Here is a 23,304-nt window from a genome sequence, read left to right on the forward strand (position 1 = left end):
TGGCCTTTTTTTTTTTTTTTTTTTTTTTCCAGAAGTACCTTTTTATCCATGTCTGTCCTAGCCAGGATGACCAGCAGTTTGAATTGAAGGAAAGCACAGGAATGTCATCTACTAACGGGAATCTGGGTATCCCTGGGGGTCCTGGGAACCATAACAGACACTGAAATGGAGCCAGCAGCCAGTGAAGGGAGGATGGCTATCTGTACTTGAAACATCTGGTTGATGGGTGTCCTGTAGATAAAATGTCTAAGAGACTGACTGAGCAACTTAGTTTCTGTCCAGATGTTCTTTAGACACGGCCCATTACAGGAAATCATTAGCTGCTGTTGGCAGCATGCCCAGGAGTTTGAAATCAGGTAGATTCCTAAAGGAACGCTCTATAAGGAGTTTGAGGGATGTGTCTGTGAAGATGATTTATAGAGCTTCAGAAAGAAGGAGTAACAGAAAGATGGCTTTGCCAAGAACAGTATTCGTATCCTCACACTCAGCAGGATCTTGCTTGAAGATATACATGTAGAGACCTGGATTTCAGGACATACACACACCCCTAGGCCCAACCCAGGCCCACAGGCCCCAACCTGGGCTGGCTGCTCTTAGAGGAAGATGGGGGAAAAAGTAGTAGGAAAATCACCCAAAACATTCCATTTTCTGCACTGGATATGTAGGTACAACCAGAGTATCATTTTAGACAAAGGTGCAGGTACTCCAGGTACAAAGACACAATGTCACCCTATCATGGAGGTGCGGGTAGGTGTGCCCAGGGTGAATGTCATTTGCTCATAAAACCAAAGAAACGTCAAGCCAATCAAACCCTCACAAGTCTTCTGGTCCAACGCCTTCATTATAGGAATGAGAAATTGGAGCTCAGACAGAGGAAGCAACTTGTCCAAATGGAAAAAGCTTCATGGCAGAAATGGTATTCAAACTAAAACTCATGGCCCAGGCTAAAGCTTCCACCACTTCCTGGCTTACCTAGCACTTGCCAAGGCAGCCAGTCCTCACTACTACCCCATGACTTTAAAATCACCAGGTGTCAGTGAGGGTAGGACAGGACTGTGGCTGACCTCTCCTCTCTGTGTTTAGAAATGGAGGAGGCCGCAGTGGAACCTTTTGTGCCATCTGCAGCGTGTGTGAGATGATCCAGCAACAAAACATCATCGACGTGTTCCACATTGTGAAAACACTGCGGAATAACAAATCCAACATGGTGGAGACCCTGGTGAGTATCCTGAGAACCGTTCAAGAGCCTGGAACTCACTATAGTTCCTTAGACTTAAAGAGAATGACATCAACTAGTAAAATCCTTCAAAAGCTGAGTGCGTACTGAGTACCTACAGTCTTTGCCCTTTGTATACGCTGCTGTCTGCCTGTTTCTCCCCCTTCCAGCCCCATCAATCTCTTTCTCCTGCAGAAAAATCCAAATATTAATCCCAGTGCACCTACTTTGTTCTACTTTCTGCCCATTCTTTAGGCAAATGTCACTAATTCAGGCTTAAGTGAAGGAATTCTGTATTAGTAAAGTAAGAATTATGATTTCAATTCAGTCCACACCTATTCTAATTCATTTATGCTAATTTTATAGTATAAAGCATTGAACTAGGACACCATGAAGAAAAAGATAGCAAAGAAAGTAGAAAGACAGAGCCCAAGATGATGAGACTTTGTACAATGGTGGAAACAGACCCAACATGAGGAACTTGAATATAAGTCTTTAAAGCCACCCAAAGTGTGACCTTACTCAAAATGAAATGCTACTTGGGCAACATCTGCATCACCTAGAGTGGTAAGAAATGCAGAATCTTATGTCCCTCCCCAGATTTACTGAATTAGAATCTGCATTTTTAACAGCCATTCCTGGGTTTTTTGTATATAGGTTATAATTCAAGAAGCACTGTTGTACAGAATCCTAAAAAGAAAGGAAATTATCCCCATTAGGTATCCGAGAAAGCTAGTGTAGAAGTTGGCCTCAAGCAGAACACTAAAGGATGTCCAGATATGTATAATTTCTTGACTTTCAGTATGGATGTAGATAAAATTTCCTCCAAAATCTTTATCTCTAATCTAATATGTCTTCCCTTTCCTTTTTTTTATCTCTCTTATCTCCTTTTCTGTCTCTCCTCCTCTCAGGAACAGTATAAATTTGTATACGAGGTGGCACTGGAATATTTAAGCTCCTTTTAGCCCAATGGGATGGGGAACCTGCCAGAGTTCAGAGGCTGCTGTGGCCAGGCCCCTTTTTCTCTGAAAGGCAGTGACTGGGCCCAGGGACTCAGAGGTGGCACCCCTGCCTAACTCCGAAAAGAAGACTTGTGGCTCCATGTTCTGCAGTGGGCTCTGTACCTTCTGAGAGGTCTCCTGTGGGAGATGCTATGCTTGCAAGCCTGGGATCCCTTCCAAACCAGACCAGCCACAACCAGGGCCCAAATGGAAGCGCACCCACAAACAAGGCCCTGGACTTGTGGCTCCCAGACCTTTTGCTTTTGTTCTTTCTGAGTTTGTGAATCTCATGGCAAGCCAACTGTGCAGGTGCTGGGGCGCGGGAGGCTGGCCAGCACCTCTTTTTCCCTCCTTGTTTTAGGAGTGTTGGGAATGTGAGTTCTACTCCTCCATGCAGTTGTTATGGAAAAGAATGGGGATTTCGAAGTCACTACTCTGATGCCCCCTGCAACCTCTTTCAGAGGCCTCTGGAACTAGAACACCTATTCCTCTAGATCAGGGTGACCTCCACATAAGCCCTAGACCACAGCAGAGGCTCCTCTCAGTCCTCACACCTAACCTGCATGGGGCTTGGCCCACTACCTTTCTATATCCCTTCCCCAGCCCAGGCCTTTACCGTCTGTCACTCACTGGCCAGCCAGCTCTGCCCACAGCACACTTCGATAAAGATTTTCTTTCCTTTTTTGTAGTCTGTGGGAGGAGGTGGAACTGTAGGGGAATGTTGCGACTCCTCCTTTCCTTTGTAAAAGGTACTAGCCTGGTGCAGGGTTCTGGCTGGCTTGTACAGTATAACCCTTATGTTTCCGGGGTGGTAGCTTCCTCTGGGAGGGTTGAAGAAAATAAGATTTGGTTGTTTTCCCAAGTGTATGTGAAAAGAAATTTTCTGTTAAAGGTACAAAATCTTAGTCTCTTATGTTAAAAAGCTAAGGTGGGAGTTTGAGTGTGAAGCAATGAGCCTATTATATTGCCTGGTTGTGTCCTTGAAAGGTTCCCACCCAGGATAGTATAGCCATTGAGCAAGGGAGAGATGGGCTAGTCAATAAATGGTGTCTGGGTACCAGCTTTGAGCATAATTTGGATCTCCAAATTTGAGCTTCTTCCTAGAGAAGTCTAGCATCCATCTTGCTAAAGGCCATTGTGGACCCAGTCATGCTTTGGTTTAAACGAATTACACCTGGGACTCTGAGTCTTGCCCAAAGTATGAGTGAGTCAAGGAAAGGCAGCCAGTATGTGCTAAGTATCTCCTATGTGCCAGCATTATGCGTGGCACCTTCCACATGACACCTCAGTAGTCTCATTAGCCCCAGCAGGGAGTGCTTATCATCTCCATTTTGCAGTTGAAAAACTGAAGAACCTTCTTCAGTGATGGAATCTTGGGCTCCAAAAAGGCAGACAAAGACAACAAAACTTCTCTGAACTGTTTTCTTCCTACTTTCTCAGCCAAGCAATTATTTTATTTATGGAAAAAAAATAAGGCTGGACACTTCTGAACAGATAACTTCATGAACAAAAGTTTAGTTCTTTCTTTCTGATGCCAGTTCTTCTGAGAAGCCCACATTTTCAGATATATTTTAGTAACTCATTCCTTGCTCCCCTGGAAAGCTGGTTTCATCTAATTTCTTCCTCTAGTGAAAAACAATTCTATTCCCTCAGGCTATAAGAGAGCCAGCCAGGGACACTCTCTACCCTGGTCTCTAGCCAGTGCTTAGGTACAATATCTGACAGACTCAGGTGTCCTGAGATCTAAGAAGCTCCATCTTGCAAGCTGGTCTAGGGTATAAGGATCACAGAATTCAATAAGGCACAGTTTGTGCCCTTAGATGCTTACTGTGCAAGAGAGATTCACTCTGCCTAGGTCTCTCTAAAGGAAGTAGCATCCATTCCAGCTGGGTCTCGTCAGATACCAAAAAGAAAAGAAAAAAGAAAACAAGGAGATTCAAGCTAATGGGTCAGTATCTGCAATGCAAAGAGGTACAAAAAGGCATCAGGAAAGACAGGATGAGAGGCCAGCCCAGCTAGAACATAGCAGGACGGGAGAATGGCAGGAAGTAAGCTAGGGTCAGGAAGACAGATGCCCCACAGAGAGTGCAGATGTTGTCCTGTGGTCAACAAGAAGCCAGCAAAGCTTCACAGTGATGTGCTCACCCCAGTGCTGAAGAGGCCAGTGGGGCTGCCTCTTCTCCTTTCATCAGACACTGTGAAAACATTCCCTTAAGTGTGTTATTTTTTAAAATACTGTATCTATTTGTCTTTCTGCTCATTATTTTGTGGCTGGAACAAAATATGCAGTTGGTCATGAGACACTGTTCCTGTAAGATACCCGGATCTCTGCTTTCCTACAGAGCAGGGTCAGCAAGCCAGGCCTCCAAGCCCATTAAAATGGAACATGAAAGCGTCCCACAGAAGCTTCTTCCATGGGCATAGGCTCTGAAGCTGTCTAGATGTCCAGACCACCAGACTTGATCAAGAAAGCTGTCATTTCGGAAGTTCAAAAGGAAATCTCAAAGCAAAGGCAAGCAAAGGACCCCTGTGACTAACTCACTCTTCTTCTTTGATGAGCCTCCTCCCAGGTGTATTTGAGCCAAGTCCCCAGGGCCCAGCTCTGACTGGTCCTGCTGGCTTCCTCTGGCTCCAGTCCACTGCCCCAACTGGCTCTCCCATCCTCGAGGAGATTGCCGCATGGTATATCTGGCCAGTGTCTACTATTTCCTGAGATCTTGGCTCATCCAGACAAGCTGAGGTTGAATTGAGGGCTGTTCAACACAAACCCTAAGATTTATTCTGTTCAGAAAGGAAGGAAATAGCTGCAGATAAAAATGAGAGGGGCCTCTACCATTTAAAATGGTAGAAATTTAAAAGGTGGCTTCAGGGAGAAGGAAATTTGTAAAACTTCAAGCCATGGTAGAGTTAACCCAAGGGCCAGCTTGTTCCCTCATTTTGTCACAATTCAACCACCCTCCAAAGAAGGTAGGGTAGTGAGCTGGTCTTGGGCTAGTGTACACGAAAAGAACTGAGGCTCATGGATGGAGATGACTTCTCTAATACCCCACAGGAAGGCTTATAGGACAAGGGTTGAATGAAATCAGGTGAAGGTGCGCAGAATTTGGACTTGATCTCTTGCCCAGGAAATCTCCCAAGCAAACACCACCTCTCCAGATATATCCCCACCTTAGTAACAAAGTAGGCTCACCCTTCTATGAGAAGAGGAAATAGTATTCATGCTCTTCACAACAGAAACACTCTCAACTACAAGGTGCCAAAGAGCACCCTCCCTTAGCAAAGATCTTCCTCTGGCTCTCATCTCCTAAATAGGGACCTCATTTGAAAAAGATGCAAAGAATTAATGAGAAGCCAGAAATTGTCCCAACCTGTGTATATTTGTGGCCTAGATAGATTCACAATATATCTCAGCTGTGTCCCAACATCGTGTCTTTTCACCCATCTGGTGTGAAGATCCTGGGCCAGCCGGGTACCTCTGAGCCTGTAGACAGCCGCGGCAAGTCTCCCTTTGTGGGGAGAAAGGCACCAGCTTGCCTTTAGTGTTGGCCTTCTTTGTGCATGTGGCCTGAGCAATGGCCCACTAGATGTCAATCATCACACAGAACTAGCTGCACCTGTGCTGGGGGCGCTACTATGTGTGCTCATTTCTTCCAATATTCCTAAGAAGAATGCTTGTGATTATCATATCACCTCTTTACTGAGGAAACAGAGGCTCCCATGGGGAAATCACTTGCCCACAGCTCCATACCTAGTAAATCAGCAAGCCAGAAATTAAACTTTTGTTTTTCTGACCAAAAGACAATACTTTTCTACCATTGTGTCTCAGATTTTCCTATGAGGTTACCCAAGACAGTAAAGACTAGAGTGGAAGAGGTAGCTCAGTAGATCTTGGTAAAATCCAACAGTAAGTATAAAATTCTTTTACAGTATCATATTTTAACAATTCGTGCAACATTTGCATTCTACTTCCTAATTTAAACTGATTTGTTTTAATGTGACTCTACAAATACTTTTTTTAAATATCCCCTATATCTCGTGGTTTTGATCTGTTCGGGCCCCTTGTATGAACCCTAGAGAATGATATCCCATTCTGTGGTATAGTGTCTGACCTGCTGTTTCCCCACTAAGGCCAATTCCAGACTCAAGCTCAAAACCACATCGCCCTCCTACAGGCAGATCCTTTGGCGTAGGAGTACCCAACCTCACTGTTCCCAGGTTAATGTCAGCTAAGGTCTCTTCCAGTTGAGTGCTGGAAGGAACCATTTAACAGACTAGAATGAGGAGGATTTGCCTATCTGGCATAGTGAGGAATGATTCCACAAATCCCTCAAAGGAAAAGGGAAGCTGGATGCAACATTAGGCAACAGACTCCTGAATGCTGGGCTTCTAGAAGGTAGTTCCCATTGTCTACGAGGAGCTCCATGTTAGCTGATGTGATCCACTCTCTGAACACATTTTACATGAGGGGCTTTGGTCTAGAAAGCCACTCAATTTATCTTACAGTTTCACTGGGTTCATACAACATGCATCACTCTGGAGTAGTGCTACCAGAAAGCACAGATTGCTACGGCATAGTGCATCCTGTGGTGAGGAGTAGAGTGATGGTGGAAAGAGCTCGGTCTTTGGTTAGAACTCTAGCCTTGCCATTTTGTGGCTATAAAAGGGTGGGTTGAACAACTCATGGAAAAATAAACGTGCAAAGGGAAGCCTCAGCCGTGTTATAAGGAATAGATTTGGGGGACATCAGCAGGAAAACAGGAAGGCAAGACCAGAAAATTGGAAGCCAATGAATGCTCAGAGCCCAGGATGCTTATGGATTATTTGGCCACTTCTATGATATGGCAGGACAGGGGATGAGGCAAAGGTGCAGCTTTGGGGGAAAAATATCTTGGTGTCTGGGGTGAAAGGTGATCATCATTTTCCCTCTGACCAGTCATGTTCATTCACCTTCCATCTCTGGTCACACTTACATTCTAATGTGTAAGCTTAGTAGGATCCATGTCTCTACCACTCTAGCGAGGCTTCTATAGACAACAGAAGTGAGGCCCAGGTAGGAATAGCTTGGTACTTATGTCATCTCTGGAGCAGTGACTGCCCAATCCAGCTCCAGAAACACTGAAGGGAATGATCATTCCCTTGGATCTCACAGCCTAAGGACAGAATGAAGAGAGCCACTTTTCCTTAGTCTGCAGGCGGCCACTCCCAGGCTGGCCAGATTGGCCATCAGCACCCAGCTGAATCAGGATTTGCTGTGGAAGACATGGGTGAACTCAAATGTAAGCCAAAAAAATCAATGGTCTGTACTGGGCCAAAATCCCAGGGACAAGTTTTCAACCAAAGCTGAAGAGCATGCCACAATATAGAACATGGATGGTCATATAATCTCAAAGATCTGACTTCCTGACTTAACCTTTCCATCACAAAACCAACAGGAGCCTCTTCTCGGCCTCTGATCAGCTCTAAATTACAGCCAAGTATAACAGAGAAATAAGTAAATCCAACTGGAGACAAACAACTGAGATTCAGTCTTGTTTCTATACTCCTATGCAAAGGCTCCCTGACAGGGGTTTTCTACGTATACTTAGCTAAGAATTGTAAAATACAGAGTTTCAGCTTCTGCTGGCAGGAATTTGCCTTTGAGGTTATATACTGTCTGAGCAGCAGGAAGAGAGGTCAGGGGTAGACAGCTCCAGTTTTGTCTGGCACATATTTCAGGGTCATAGATCTGATCCCCAGAAATACAGAAGAGATTTCTATGCCATATCTGTGCACATAAACAGACTTAGTCTCTTGGTAACCAGGGATAGACTTTTGTATAAGACTGGCTGTTCAACTGACTTGTAGAAATCAAGACCATGTCTTTCCTATTTCTTTCCCAGCTTCAGAAGACATAGGAAAGGTATCAAAAAGAACACAGTCACTTATGAAGTCCACTCCTGAATGTTAGGTTTCCAAGAGGAGGAATCAGAATTCACAATGCCTAACCCCCAAGCCTGGCGTACATCCATCTAAGAGCTTGTCAGTTCACTAGGGATATGGGAAGAGTCAGGATGGAAGAGGGTCTATTAGAAAGAGCTGTGAGAACTAAATAACCACGGGACTTACCTATGTATCTGAGTACTGCTCTGGGTGGTAGGTTATAGACTCTGGTCCTTGATTGGAATTCCTGGAGAAAGAAGAGGTAGAGGCTTTGGAGTACTGGTTAGGAAAGTATGAGTATCAAAGCCTGGAGCTCAGGGTAGCTAACGTGTTTCATGGCTCCTTGGTGAGCAGGACTCTTGGGTTGGGGGTAGGGGTAAAGGAACAAACTGGTAAGACTGCAAATTTGAATCTTGTACAAGTATTCAGTGCCTTTGGGTTTGTGACTATAAATTGATCAGCCTTAGGTGATGGTCTGACAAACTCATGGCCCACCCTACCGAACAAAGCAGTGTCATTCTACATAAAATCAGGCTTCTGAAGTTCAGATGGGATGCTGGTACCCATATCTTCTGTAGAACTGCAGATTATTGGATAAAGTCATGCACAATTTCTAGTCCTGAGCTACTCCTGTGAATGGAACCAGAGGGAAACTTCAGAGCTGTAAGGAAGAACTTGCTGACTGCCAGAGAGGATGAGCTGTCCAACTCAGTAGCTTCTGACAGATACCAGGTGTCTCACTAAAGAACAGCTGAAGTATTGCTGAGATGATCTTTTGGTCCTTTCCATCCTAGATGGGTGAGATCCTGTGGAGCTTGGATCATGTTTGAACTCAATTATACCTGAGGTCAAGTCATGCTTTGTGCAGGTTGAAGCCTCCTGCTCTCCCATCTAAGCCTACTTAACACACCGGCCAAGATGCTATTCTGGCCAAAAATCCTCATCTCATCCAAGCTTGACCATCACCACACACTAAGCCAGAAGAAACAACTGGTTTGCCATAGATATGAGGCCCACTGAGATCTCAGATGAGAACCCACTGGTCAACAGGTCCATCAGAAATAGCAAGAGCCCTTAAAGGTCCAAGCAGGACCCAAAGCAAGGCTTCACTCGCCATGTTCATTATCTCCAAAGATTTCTACCCCAATTCCCCACTCAAGGCCTCTTGGCACAGATTTCAAAAGCACAGTGACACAGTGGATACAAGATTTGAATCATTCCCAGTTCATATATTTCCTCACTAGGAGCATCTTGGGTTTGCCAAGATTAACCCAACATAACCCATATTGGTAATCAGACTCAAAAGCACTCTTTTGTATCTTCTCTTTTCATTTCGCATCTTAAAGACCAAATTGAGACCTCTATAATTGCTTCAGTTACTAGTCACCCTTGTAGCTCTTTAACAGCTATCATGTGGTCCCCACTCATCTCCATGGAGGCTGACATTTTTATACCCATGGGCATATGTTATGGCATGAGACCAAAGTCTCCACATTATTTGCAGCCTCCCCCACAAATCCAAACGGCCTACACTTGTACAGTTTGGGTGTTTGATAGATAAAGCACGTATGAGAAGAGAAAACAAATCAACTTTTAAAAGGAGCCAGCACTGTTCTGTCAATGTTCTTTTTTTTTTTTTCCTTTTTCTTTCCAATTCTAGCTTAAAAAAAGCAGAAGGTAAATGATGTCAGGTCAATGAATATCAGATATATTTTTGACTGTACATTACAGTGAAGTGTAATCTTTTTACACCTGCAAGTCCATCTTATTTATTCTTGTAAATGTTCCCTGACAACGTTTGTAATATGGCTGTGTTAAAAATCTATACAATAAAGCTGTGACCCTGAGATTCATGTTTTCCTAAGATATTCGCACTGGTGTCTTCCTGAGGTTGGGTGGAGGTGAGATGGAAACAAATTGAAGTAGAAGGAACAAAGTCCTATAATCAACTAGTTTTCTTTACATCTATGTTTATTTAATCTTTGCAACTACAACACAGGAAATATATATTATCCCCTCTTTGAAAACATTGAGGTTCAAAAATGATCAAGGGATTTCCCATGATTATACACTAATAAAAAGGGTTAGGTATAAAGCAGCGTTTCTGGAGTCTGGTCTACAGAGCAATGGCATTGGATCACAAGGACATTTGTTAAGCACACAGTTTTAAATGTCTAAAGAATCATAGTTTCAAGATCTACATATCTGCTGGGTGTGGTGGTGTACACCTATAATCCCAGCACTCAGGAGGCTGAGGCAGGAGGATGGCTGCGAGTTTAAAACCAGCCTGGGCTACACAGTGAGTTCCAGGCCAGTCTCAACTACATAGTGAGACCCTGCCTCAAAAAACCAAAAAACGAACTAACAAAACAACAACAACAACAAAAAAATTCAAGGTCTACATATCAACAAGCTACCCAGATGTATCAGCTAACTATTGCTGCACAAGAAATCACTCCAAAATAAAGTGACCTGAAACAACAGTCTTAGAATAGTCAGCTGGGACTCAACTTCTGAAGGCTGAGTTCATCTAATCTCAGCCTGTGTTGATTATGAGTTGGCCAATGACTTTATTCTAGGACTCATGCATTGGTTGGTACACTCTGCTTTACAGATGTCTGATGTTCCTCCAGGGAGACCAACATGCTTGCCTAGACATATGCTTCTTCTGGTGATGACAGGAGCATGAAACAGACAGCCCAGTTTCATAAGTACTTGGCAAGCCTTTTCTTGAATCATATCTATAACATCCCACTAGACAAAGGTAGTTACATGGAATGCTCAGAACCAAAGAAGCAGACCTCTTGAAATAGATCTCTCTTTTCAATTTTCCAATGAATGCTGAGATTAAACACCAAAGCATTAATGCCTGTTGCATCCTTTAACGTTCCAATTTAGGATGTAGTGTACAGGATACCTACATTGTTGCACCTGGGAACAGCTAAACAAGCCAAGTCTAATTAGGTAGGCCCAGGATAGGAGCCAGGAGTTCAGTTCGCATGTTTAACAAGTATCCCAGACAACTGCATTACAGGCTGAAGTTGGGCAAGTACTGTTTTAAATTCTATAGCAGTTAGAGGGGCAGAGAGACATTCAAGAGGAAAGACACAGCCAGTTTTCAAGCTAGAGTATGGCTGCCAATCTCTGAGTTGGATGCATATGATCTCTGTTCTCGAGACAGAAGAACAGAACAAACTCCTGGGAGTTTACTGTTCCCAAGTTTTTTGTACAGCTCCAGATAGACACATAAGCTGCAGGGCTGGTGTTCAGGGTTCACTTTGTTTTCTTTCACCCTTGGGAACTTGGCCAGGTTCCCATGCCCGACAAACCCAGATACAGCGCCCACCCACCCTCAAGCCAGGAGCCTGAAGAGCATGCGCTTCCCAGTGTGGGTCCTCAGTGGGGAACCGAGTGTCTCGCCAAATTAATTATCTTTTCCTGGGTCATGTTAATCTTACTTATTCTCCCTGCTGTAATTATTCTTTGGACATAAATGTAATAGATGATTCTGAGAAAAGAAAATTATAAAGAAGGGAAAAAAAGTCTTACATAATGCCTAATAACAAAAATAATTGGGGGCATAGCGTATTCCCCCCAGTGGAAATACTTTTTAAAGCAAAATTATAAAAGCATCACATAGTCACTTGACAGAACTTAATACAAGTTTCTTGAAGCATAAGGTGAAAGTTCCCAACTAAAAGTACTTGTTAATATTTAATGTCATTCTAGATCTTGCTTTACATATATAAACAAAACATACCTGCATTTTCTACATAATTGAACTAAATCATAGATAGAAGATAGAGAGATGACAGAATTATTTAGAGATGTGTTTCTTTTCACTTGACAATGTACAGTGGTCATATTTCTATGAAATGTGCTTAGGCAAATGTCCCTTGTCGCGCCTGACGCCTTCACAGTACTTCTGAAACTGAGGCTAAAATATTTTGAGTACATTAAAACTCAAGTGATCCCATAGCAATGCTAAGGGAGCCACCCCAGCTTTGGGGCCAACATTCAGTGTGCTTCAGCTCGGGAGAAAGGCACAGTTTCCTTTGCATGTCTATCCAAGTGGTTCATAGGCCTTCCTGTGTTGCTTTACCTTGGGGTTCCTCTAACCCATGAACAGCTTGGTCAGACTGATTTGTCAGTCTGGTTTGATTTAAAATCTTCCTCTGGTTCCCTAGACAAATTAGAAGCCCTCAGACACATGGATATTTGTCTTGAGGTCACCAACCTACCATGAAAGAGAAAATTTTAAAGAAAGATTTTATCTTTTTTTGTTAGTGTTTGTGATGAAACAGGACCAGACATTCAAGAGATGCAGGCGAATACAGCACTAAGATTCCATATCATCCCATAAAGAATGGCTGCTATCAAGAAATCAACCAATTGGGCGGGGATTTAGCACAGTGTTTCCACCACCTGCCTCGTTAAGTGCAAGGATCTGAGTTCAATCCCTTATTAAAAAAAAAAAAAATCAACCAATAACAAATGCTGGCGGGGTTGTGGGGGAAAAGGGAACACATCTCCATTGGTGGGAGTGCAGACTGGTGCAACCACTATGGAAATCAATATGGAGATACCTTAAAGAACTAGGATTAGAGGTCCCATTTGACCCAGCCATCCCTCTGTTGGGTATCTTTCCAAAAGAAGTGAAAGAATCATACCACAGTGATATATACATATACACACACACACACACATATATATATATATATATACACACACACATATATATATATATATATATGTATATATATATACACACATACATATATACATATATGTGTGTGTGTGTGTGTGTGTATATATGTGTGTATATATATATATATATATATATATATGCACCCATGTTTATAGTGGCACAGTTTGTAATAGCAAAAACTTGTAAACAGCCCAATTGCCCATCAACTGGAGACTAGATTAAGAAAATGTGGATTTTCTATAAAATAGAGTACTACTCAAACATAAAGAATGAGAAACTAAATCATGCCATAGTGATATATATGCACTCATGTTGACAGTAGCACAATTTGTAATGGCTAAAACTTGGAAGCAGCCCAATTGCCCATCAACAGGAGACTAGATTAAGAAAGTGTGGGGGTTTTTTTATATAAAATGGACTACTACTCAGCCATAAAAAATTAGAAATTAGAGACATTTATAGCTAAATGGATGCACATGGAGGTGATACTCAAGTGATATAAATAGGACACACATGTATAAATACCAAATAGTTTCTCTAGTGTGAGAAACTGAAAGTGTACATAAGGACTACAAGGTATAAATAGATAATGTGAAATAGGAAGAAAAGGGACAAAGAGGAAGGGGAAATGGGAAGGGTAGGGGGAAAGGAAAGAAAGGAATGGACTTAATATGAGAAAATGAAAGCTAATGGAAACAAAGTCTTTGTAGATAGGGAGGGAGAGTTTGAAGGGAAGGCAGAAGAATGGGGGAAAAATAAGAACCAAGATTATGGAAAGGTACAAATTTCCAACAATGCATGTCATTATATTGCATACATTAAATGTACCGATAAAATTAGTTTTTAAAAATAAAATTTAAAAGAATGAGAAATGAGAGTCATTTATAGCTAAATGGATGCACACTGAGACCATACTCTTAAGTGAAATAAATAGGACACACGTGTAAATACTGAATAGTTTCTCCTGTGTGAAAAACTAAAAGTGTAAATAAGGTTCAAATTGCATAACTGACTATGTGAAATAGGAAGAAAAGATCTAAAGGAGTAGAGGAAGTGGAAAGGGTAGGGGAAAGGAAAGAAGGGAAAAGAAAAAAAAGAGAAAAGGAAAAAATGGAAACAAAGTTTTTGTAAATAGGGAAGGGTGGAGGGGGTAAAGGGAGAGCAGGGGAATGCGGAAAAATAAGAATCATGATACATCAGGTATTGGTACAAGATCCCAGTGATGAATGTAACTAACTGTATTGTTTTCCTTAAATGTACCAATAAACTTAATGGGGGGAAAAAAGAAAGAAAAGGGACTCCCAGTGATGAATGTAACTAACTGTATTGTTTTCCTTAAATGTACCAATAAACTTAATGGGGGGAAAAAAGAAAAAGAAAAGGGACAAGAGAGAAAAACAAAGTCAGTAAATAGAGGAAGAAATCCACTTTGGTTAACTTTAGAAAATTGTTGAGCACTTAAGTCTTTAAGAAAGGCAACTATTCTCCTCCAAGCCCTGGCCTAGGTAACTTTCTCTTAAAATTTAGCAAAGTGATTGAGCCTGCACTCTCCATTAACATGAGGCAGGAGATGTGGTGTCCACAGACGGATGTCAAACACAAACCAAACAACTGGAGACAGACGGAAGCCAGAGATGATAACGCCCAGAAATCAGTAGAAACGGAGGAGGTTTCAGCTTTCACAGTTCATAGAATGGGTGTTGGAGTAAAGTTTACTTATTCAAGGACCTCTGGATGAATAGATGGAAAGCACACAGAGAGCTACGGGTGCACAGAGGAAATAAACTGAAGATATAAATGCATTAAAATTATATCAAAATACAGTGATAATCTCCCATCATAAGAAACATGAGTAAGTTTTGTTTATAAATTTTTATATTGTCTCAATTTTATATTACCTTTATACATAGAAAAGCCAACTACATGAAAAGGTAAAAATAGCAGAACATAAGAAATTGAGGGCAAGACAGATAAGATAATACCATGTGTAGGATCAATCCCAAAAATCTACCATAGATCAAGAGGTTCAAAAACTTGGTATTTCCACTATCTAAGACAAAGAGAATATGATCATTTAGTCAACTCAATGTATAAAAGGGTAAATTTAAGCCTAGATGGAATTGTTTTCTACATATTTCCTGAAATACTGGCTTCAATAAAATCCTTAGCAGAACGCAATACATTTCCATCCCTGAACCTGAATGGCTTCATGCCACAGACCATCTCAGTGAAAGCTCTTAACTGAAGGGCCAAATAAAGCGGTCCAACTACATATTTCTCTGCAAGTCAGACCTAATCCAGGTGTAGGTTTGCAGAATCCTGAGTATTGCACTCCTCTCCTCTCTAAGTGTCCATGAGTGAGACGGAGGCTTTTATCCCAGACAATAACCAGAAAAGGAGCTACGCTGAGTTGTTTGATAAATTTGGATCCTCACTTTAAGAGCAGCTGAGCATAGAAAAGGATTACCACTTCCTTTTGAATGATGAGAAGCCTGAAGACTAACCACATACGGCTTCATAGAAGGTGAATATATCCCTCTAAGAAAGTGGGGCAAGAAGGGCGAAGAAACTTCATTCCAGATTATAGTGATTGACTCCATGTCCTCCCTCTTTCCTTTAACATACCTGCAAATATGTAGTCAACACTGAAAACTTGTGACCACACCTGGCAGTGAATTCTGTAAACTGGGGAGGTGTTTCCTCTGATGACAAGACACAAGAAGCAGAAATGAGACTCACAATTAGTGGTTGATGCTGAATCATGTTTTACTACCTAAATGATGTACAGGAGCCTCAAAGAGAATGCAGTGGTTCATCCCTCCCAGGTGCTGTTCCAGATGGTTCATACTTAGAAAATTGGTCAATGGTCCATTGCTTATTTCCTAGGAGATGAAATGACATTAAGAAAAACCAGAATGGCAGGGAGAAACTTGCTGAGGTGCATGTTAAGGATTTTAGCTTCTGGGCCTCCCATCTGTTTGGAACACCCCAGAGACAGGAAGACAGTAAGGGAGAGGTGAAAGCCTATTGTTGGTTGAATACATACAACTAAGTAAAGCAAACACCTACTGCATACACTGCAAAAATTCTCGACCTCATCTTTTATCTCATTCATGGCTGTGTTGATCATTTCTAAGCAGGCTTCTGCAGATTTCATCCAGGGAAGACCACAGTGTCTCCCTCTGCACAGGCTGTGCCTAGCCTGCTTTTTATTCTATGGTTTCTGACACGTGGACCACCCAGAAATGCAGGGGAGTTGATGCTCTATGGCGCTACCTTTGACCAATGGGAGACTGAAAGCCGTGGACAAGTCTTCTAAAGGCAGTGCTGAATTATACTTCATGGAACTTTTCATATAGTCCCAGAATAATCAGGCTCTTATAGAAGTAGGCAACTCGGTAGCTCATACTGTATTATTTCTTCCTCTCTTGCACCCTAATTAGCACCCCTTTCCCTCATTATTTCTTGGAATCATCTTTCCAAATAAATATCATCTCAGGTTTTGCTCATAGAGAAACACTAGCTGAGAACTAAGCTTAAGCTACACACTATTTTCCATCCTCCAGCTGTTAATCTGTCAACACCCATAGAGGGCTGCCAGCTGTCCAGTTAAGCTTTTAATCCAAGGACAAAATGGACTTAGTATAAACTGACTCAGGTGGAAGAGGTTTTAGTCAATCCTGGGCTCATCTTGTGTGTCATGCAGTTAATTTGCTGCTCATATTTGGGAACAGGAGTCCCGCCATCCATATTTTCGCGGAAAACACTTGGCAAACCTCCCTAGTAGGCAGTGAAATGGGCAGTAAAGGGTCCTTTGTAGAACCCCACTGTGAGCCTTATTAAAAATCCTTGCACAAAGAGTCAGGAGCCTGCAGCAGTTCTTTACCCCCAGCCTGTCCTTGGCAACACATGGATCCTGATGAACCCTGTAGGCATCTAGTTCCGAATGGACTGCATTGTGCCAGGAAAAGATGTAGATGGTGCGGTGGGGTTTCCATCCAACACTAAGTGCACATACAGACCTCCTCCACATTGATGTTTCTGGCATTAGCTCCCTTCACCAGCTCTGCTGAGTCCCCTGACCTCACAGGCTGTCAGATTTCAAAACTGACAGAGTAAAAATAACAGCAATCCTCAGCTTTTCCTTCCCTCTCCTTTTGGCCCCTCCACAATGCTCTCTGGAAGCTCCCAGCTCTAAGTAAACTTAGAACTCGCCTTATAAGGATGAATAAACAGGGAAACATCTCCAGACACATGAAAAGATTCAGAGTTCAAAAGCATAGGTTCACTTTGAGGAATCAGAGAAATACCTGCCTATGAAATGAAGTCCATGCCAAGAAAAGGGAGACATACAATAAATACAAGTGCAGAAAACCAGCAGACTTGATAACTGAATCCAAGAACTTTTGTTGTTATTATAGCCAACAAAATTAATTGCTGACAAGTCTAACCAAGATTAAAACACAGATGCTCAGGGGCTGGAGATTTAGCTCAGTGGTGCTGCTTCTGCTCAAAAGCACAAAATCCTAAATCAATGGCCAGTACCCAAAAAACAAACAAACAAAAAAAACCAAACAAACAAAAACCCCACAAATACTCAAAGTTAGGAAACCAAAAGAGGATCTAACAGTGAATGAAGAAATTACACAATGTTGCAGAGATGTTATGAGCAATTCAAGCTAGTAAATTTTAACATCTTGATTGAACAGATAATAGAGGAAATGTATGAATATTACCAAAATTCACTCAAGAAATAAACCAATTAGAGCAGTTATCAGAGAAAAAAAAATAAGTTGTTCATCCTACTCTGAAAAATGTAAGAACAGATATCTTTACAGGTGAATTTAATCAAACTTTTAAAGAAAAATAAATAAATGTCATATAGTGTGTACTAAACCAAAACAAGGCAAATAAGTGAAAGCTTCCCTACTATATCTATTATGAAGTTGAAATACTACAAATACCAAGTAGGATACACATTCACAATCTTAGTCCCTCTAGACCAGTCATATTTATAAATGCAAAACTTTTTCCTAAATTTTAATGATTACATCTAGCTACATTTTTAAAATAATATACCATACCAAGTAGGCTATATGCCAGCAACTTTTAATAATTCAATGAGTCTACAGGAAAAGCAACAAGACATAAAATCATCCTAGTAAATACTGAAGAAAGAATTTGACAAAATTTAAACTTGATTTTTATTAAATACAATAATCTAGGAAGTTAATAATTATGGAACAATGCGCCAAGATGAGACTTGAACTAATGACTGGAAGGTATTCCTAGTGTTCTCTTGCATCCATTTATATACTCCATCTGAGCATAAAAGAAGATTACACCTTCCTATCCTCCTTGATATTAGTTGGAGCTGTGTGACAAGTCCTGGCCAATAAGCTTGGATCAAACTAATATGTACCAATTTTATATCAAAGTACTTACTTGCTGGTGAGAGATCCTTTCTTTGCCTCATTAATCCAGGAGGTTCAACTATAGGATGAGGGAGCCTCTAACAGCTTGAATTACTGAATCACCATATGGAGGACGGTTCCTCCTTAGGATTACTTGGATATGGGACTTTGTACATATGATGAAACAAACTTTTGTGGTCCTCCATCACTGAGTATTTAGAGTTCTGTATTACTACAGAATAACTAATATAAACTGCAAGTGTATTAAGTAATAATGAAAATTTTAAGTGTACTTTTTTTAAAGTCATAAATGTCTACATCATTGCTATTATTTAATAATTTGGGCTGATGCAAGGTAGCTAGTGCAATTCAACAAGAAAAAAAAGAAGAGATTATTGTTACAGCTACCATTGCTATGTAACAAATGAGCCCCAAACAACCATTTTTATTTTGTTCATTATTTTGTAGGCCAGGAATTCTGAAAGGGTTCATTGGATAGATTTTTCTTGGAGTCTGTCATTGTAGTTATGTTCAGATGGCAGCTAGATCTGCAGTCATCTTTAAGCCTTGTCTGAGCTGGATGTCCAAATGGACTCATGCATATAGATGCTGTTGATGCTGACTGTTAGCTGAGAGATTAGATGAGCGATCACATGAAGGTCTCCAAAATGAATGTTGCAGAGTAGTCAGACTCATCACACAGTCCCTAACTTCATCCAAAGTGACTCCTCCAAGTAATCCTGAGGGGAATCAAGTTACTTTTTCTGACCTAAACTTTAAAGTTCACTGCATCACCTCTGTTAGCTTCTATAATGGATTACAAGAGATTTACTGGGGTCAGCTCTGATTCAAATGGAAGGGACTAAGACTCATCCTTTTTATAAATGCACTGTAAAATAATTTGAATACATATTTTAAACCACCAAAATTACTTTTGTAAATGCTCAAAGTTATTACAATCAATGACAGATGCCCAATAAGCTAAAACCTATTAAGATTGATAAGTTCAGTAAAAGCACAGATATAAAATAAGTATGCAAAATAATAGTCTTCTGTATTCATACTTACAGAATGAATCAATGAATTAATTAATTTATTAATATAGCATCAATTATATGTTAAAAAATACAACAGGAAAGATCATATTCACAATAGCAGTCCCAAATATATGATGCTTATACATAAACTTCTGAAAGGGATAGGATCCACATGAAGAAAGCTATAGAACTCTGTCTAAGGACCTCAAAGAAGATAGGAATAAAAACAGATCTGTAACAGAGGGTAAAAATCATTGTAGTTAAAATACCAGTTCTGCCAAAAATTAAATACAGTTAGTGCAGCTTCAATCAAAATCCACAAAAGGGCCATGGATTTAGCTCAGTGGTTCTGCCACCTTCCTCACAAGAGCAAGGTCCTGAGTTTGATCCCTGGTAAAAAAAAAAAAAAAAAATCTATGTGAATGTTTTACTAAGTTGAAAAAATCATTTTGCCATTTGTCTGAAAAAATAAACACACAAGAATGACAAAAGAACTTTTGTTTATTTATTTTTGGTACCAGGGATCAAAAACAACTTTTAAATGAGCTACAATAATTAAGACTGTGTACTACCAATGAAAGAATCCATTCTGGTCAATGCCTTGGGATTCCTGGTCACCTCAGATATTGGAAAGACATGTTTCATATCTATCAAGATAGAATTTGAATAAAACTGACTTGATATTATCAAATATCAATTGATCAAAGGCAGGACAAAATAAGAATGAAAAACTCTTAGAAATCAGTAAAGTAAGGTTTTGTCACCTTTGGGGTTTAATTCAATTCAGGATGCTTTATCATATTCAGTATTTGCATTAAAGTTGGTGTTTAAGGCCTAAAGTATTCACATAGCCCTGATTTAATTTTTAATTACACAGATGGTACATGAATACATTTTCTCTGTAAAATAACCAGAGCATTACAGATAAAGTTATACACTCTGGTCATCACCTCTAATCCCTGTCCCCTATCGCTATAGAAATAGAATTTTTGGTCCGTCTTACTATTCTTGGTCCTCTCACTTTTCCAGGCAATGCTGAGGACAGAGAGGCTCCAGAGCACTAATGCAGGAATTAAAAACAAGGTCAACAAATGACCTTACCTGGTTGAGTGTATCCAATTTGAAGACAGAAACAAGTGTAGAAGACAAACTTCGACCTAATCTCTCTTGTTGGTTCTTCGACTGGAAAGATGGGTAAAGCCTCCTATACAATTCATGCTATATTCTACAAGTTAGATCCAGCAGGGTCTATGCAAAATAAGAAGCTGTGTGAGGTATATTCCTCAGAGGTGAACCCAACTGTCTCTTTGAGAGTAGTTTTAGAAAGCACTCAGTCCTCACTGATGGCTCCAAGTAGGAACTACAGGAACACCCAGACAGTTCTAGCATCCAGTTTCCCAGAAATATCTAAGGCTACCCTGGGGTTGTGGAAGAAGCACAAACTAAAAGATCCTCAGAGAGGTACCCTGTGCCCAAACAAACTGTAGGTACATCCAGAGGGAAAATGTATTGAGACATCTCATGTCTGGCTTGTTGGAACCAGAATGGCAAAGTTTCCTGGTCACATAAAGTGTCTTTGAGGGCCAGGGCTCTAGCTCAGTGGTTCTGCACTTGCCTCGCAAGGGCAAGGTCCTGAGTTCGATCCCTGGTACCAAATTTTTTTTAAAAAGTGTCTTTGAAAGCCAAAAATAGTTACATGGCATATACTCTAACAGAGAGGAAAATGTTGGCCTATTTTTCTTCTTTTTCCTTTAGAGAAATAAGGGTTCTGAAACCATTCATATGTTTAGAGGCATATTCTAAACATCTTGAAAAAGCAGTAACATTAAAATCTACTTTTTAAGCTAACACATAAGGGTTTTTTCCCTTAATAATTTTAACCATAAATTCCAGAAGAAACACTTTGTTTCTAAAGAGTACATCCCAGTATATTTCCCAAATCTGAAGAAGCACGCCTTGTCACTGCAAAAGTCATAATTCCCTGAGAAGGTGCCACCTAGATTCTCACAAGCCTTTCTCAAATGGCCCCAAGTCATATGTTGCTTACCAGTTCTGTAAGCAGAGAAATGAAAGTGTAGTTTTTCCACACTGGAGTAAGGAGTACTGCGGAATCAACCTGTTCTAGTTACTTCGTCATTGCTGGGACAAAATACTTAAAACCCACAAGTTAAAAGAAGAAGGATTTATTTTAGTTCATAGTTTGGAAAGTCTGCAGTCCATAGTCAGCTGACTCGAAGGCAAGTGGTCTGGCAGAGGGACATGGTAGAGGAGAAATTGTCCATGACATGGCAGGCAGAAGGAAGTAGCCATCAAGGCACACTACACCCGCAGTGACCCACCAGGCTTCACCTCCCAAAATCACACTCGGCCATAAACCCGCCAGTAGATTAAACCAGTCTCACACATTAGATCTAGTAACCCCCAAAATCCCAACCAATAACCACATGAGGCTTTGAAGGAGCTTCTAGATAATAAGCCACAACATAATCAAACAGAGAATTTCGAGAAAGAGTGGTATAGGCCACAGGCAAGAGAAAGACCTACAAATCTAGGTCTCCCTGCAGAGAAAGAAAAGGTGAGGGGCCTCAATCTGGGCTCCAGACAGGTATCAAACCACTTGTAGAATAAGGAGCTGAGACATTTCGGTGAAAGAGGTTGTAAGATTAGATGTGTGTGGTACTGAGCATACTGTCACTATGGCCTCAGCTCTGCAAACCAGTGAAGTCCTTCTGCAGAGATGCTCCTTAACACATCTGCCAAAGGTCCCCCACAGTGGCACCTACTGACCTTTAAAGAAATGGACCTAGAGCAGAGAATCACAGCCCTGATGTTTACTGAAGCCACAGGAGCTTTCCCAGTAGGACTCCAAGCCACACTCAGCAAGGGCATAAGCTTTTCTTTTCAAATTTTGGAATTCTCAGCTAGTCCATGTTATTTTATGATCTTTGAAAAAATGCAAATAATCTTTCAACTGATTCCATTCAAAAGATGATAAGTATGCCCATCTTTGTAAGGACTTCTCAATGCTCCCCATAAAGGGAAGGACTGGAGGGGCCTCCTAAGGCCTGCCCAAGTGAAAGGTAGAAAACTCAAAAAGAAGAATCCCAGAGACTGGGTAGTGTCACCTACCTGGGGATACCTGTAGAGATATCAGCATCATCCATCTTTACCATCAGCATCTTTACCAGTTTGGGTCCAGCCCACCTCTCTAAATAAGACCTCTATCAGCCTCCCCCCTAGGTTGGGGCTTGCTGCTAGGTGGGCTTGTTGGTCTTAAAAGGCAAAAAGTTACATGTCAGAGACTTTGGATGTTAAAAAAAAAAAAAAAGGTGCAGTTCCTTGCATTTGGCCAGAGGAAGTGTCAGTGGCAAGACTTTTCCAACTACTCAAGTAAGCACTTCCTAGGGAAGTATCAGGATGAGGCTGAACAGTGGACTCCGTCAGCATCCCAGGGTAAAATTTCTAAAAGAACTAGATAAATCATCCAAGAGAAACTAAGTGGGTGACTATAGAAGCAGCAGGGTGGGAGGACTGACAGCTTCTAGATTTCCTAGATGCTGATAAAATGTTTTTTTCTTAGTATCCCTGCCAAACTATATATTAGTTGTTACAAAGACAAAGCAAAATTAATGAAAAACAAAAGAATAAGAAATGATTAAAATGTGAAATTGAGACTGAAATGAGAAATAATAAGCAGGAATAAAAAATAAGACACTAGGGAGAGAATTAAACTGTGCACACACACACACAAAACAAGGTATCTTTAAAACTCACACTTATTTTATATTTAACGAACACAGATACTAACAGAGCCAGTAGTGTTCATCACTAGTCCAAGAACTTTCTTGCATTTCTTAGGCTCCTTTCTAATTATATTGGGCCCATGTGACTAATTCTGACCAGCAGATCCTTCAAGGAGATACGTTACATCATCTCCTAGCTTTTAAGAGGCTCTGGAGGCTGGAGATGTAGTGCAGTGGTAGTCATCTGCTTAGCATGTGCAAGGCAC

General features: G+C 41.0%; 1 protein-coding gene across 8 annotated transcripts in view; it reads left to right on the forward strand.

The window, feature by feature from the left end:
* The window catches only part of Ptprt (protein tyrosine phosphatase receptor type T), an 810,280-nt gene extending 789,856 nt beyond the window's left edge, over positions 1 to 20,424 (forward strand). For 7 of the 8 annotated variants that reach the window (XM_010631417.3, XM_033767166.1, XM_033767168.1 and 4 more), the window contains 2 exons: positions 1,084 to 1,219; positions 2,128 to 9,194. In XM_010631417.3, coding sequence (XP_010629719.1) covers positions 1,084 to 1,219; positions 2,128 to 2,181 — 190 coding nt within the window. In that variant the 3' untranslated portion in view covers positions 2,182 to 9,194. Of the gene's footprint in view, positions 1 to 1,083; positions 1,220 to 2,127; positions 9,195 to 20,324 lie in introns of those variants that run through there. The other variant, XM_033767165.1, reaches the window with a different exon arrangement.
* The last annotated feature ends 2,880 nt before the right edge of the window (positions 20,425 to 23,304 follow it).

The sequence above is a fragment of the Fukomys damarensis genome, unplaced genomic scaffold (assembly GCF_012274545.1).
Source record: "Fukomys damarensis isolate Sample0158 unplaced genomic scaffold, DMR_v1.0_HiC HiC_scaffold_22, whole genome shotgun sequence".
In the NCBI taxonomy this organism is placed as follows: Eukaryota; Metazoa; Chordata; class Mammalia; order Rodentia; family Bathyergidae; genus Fukomys; species Fukomys damarensis.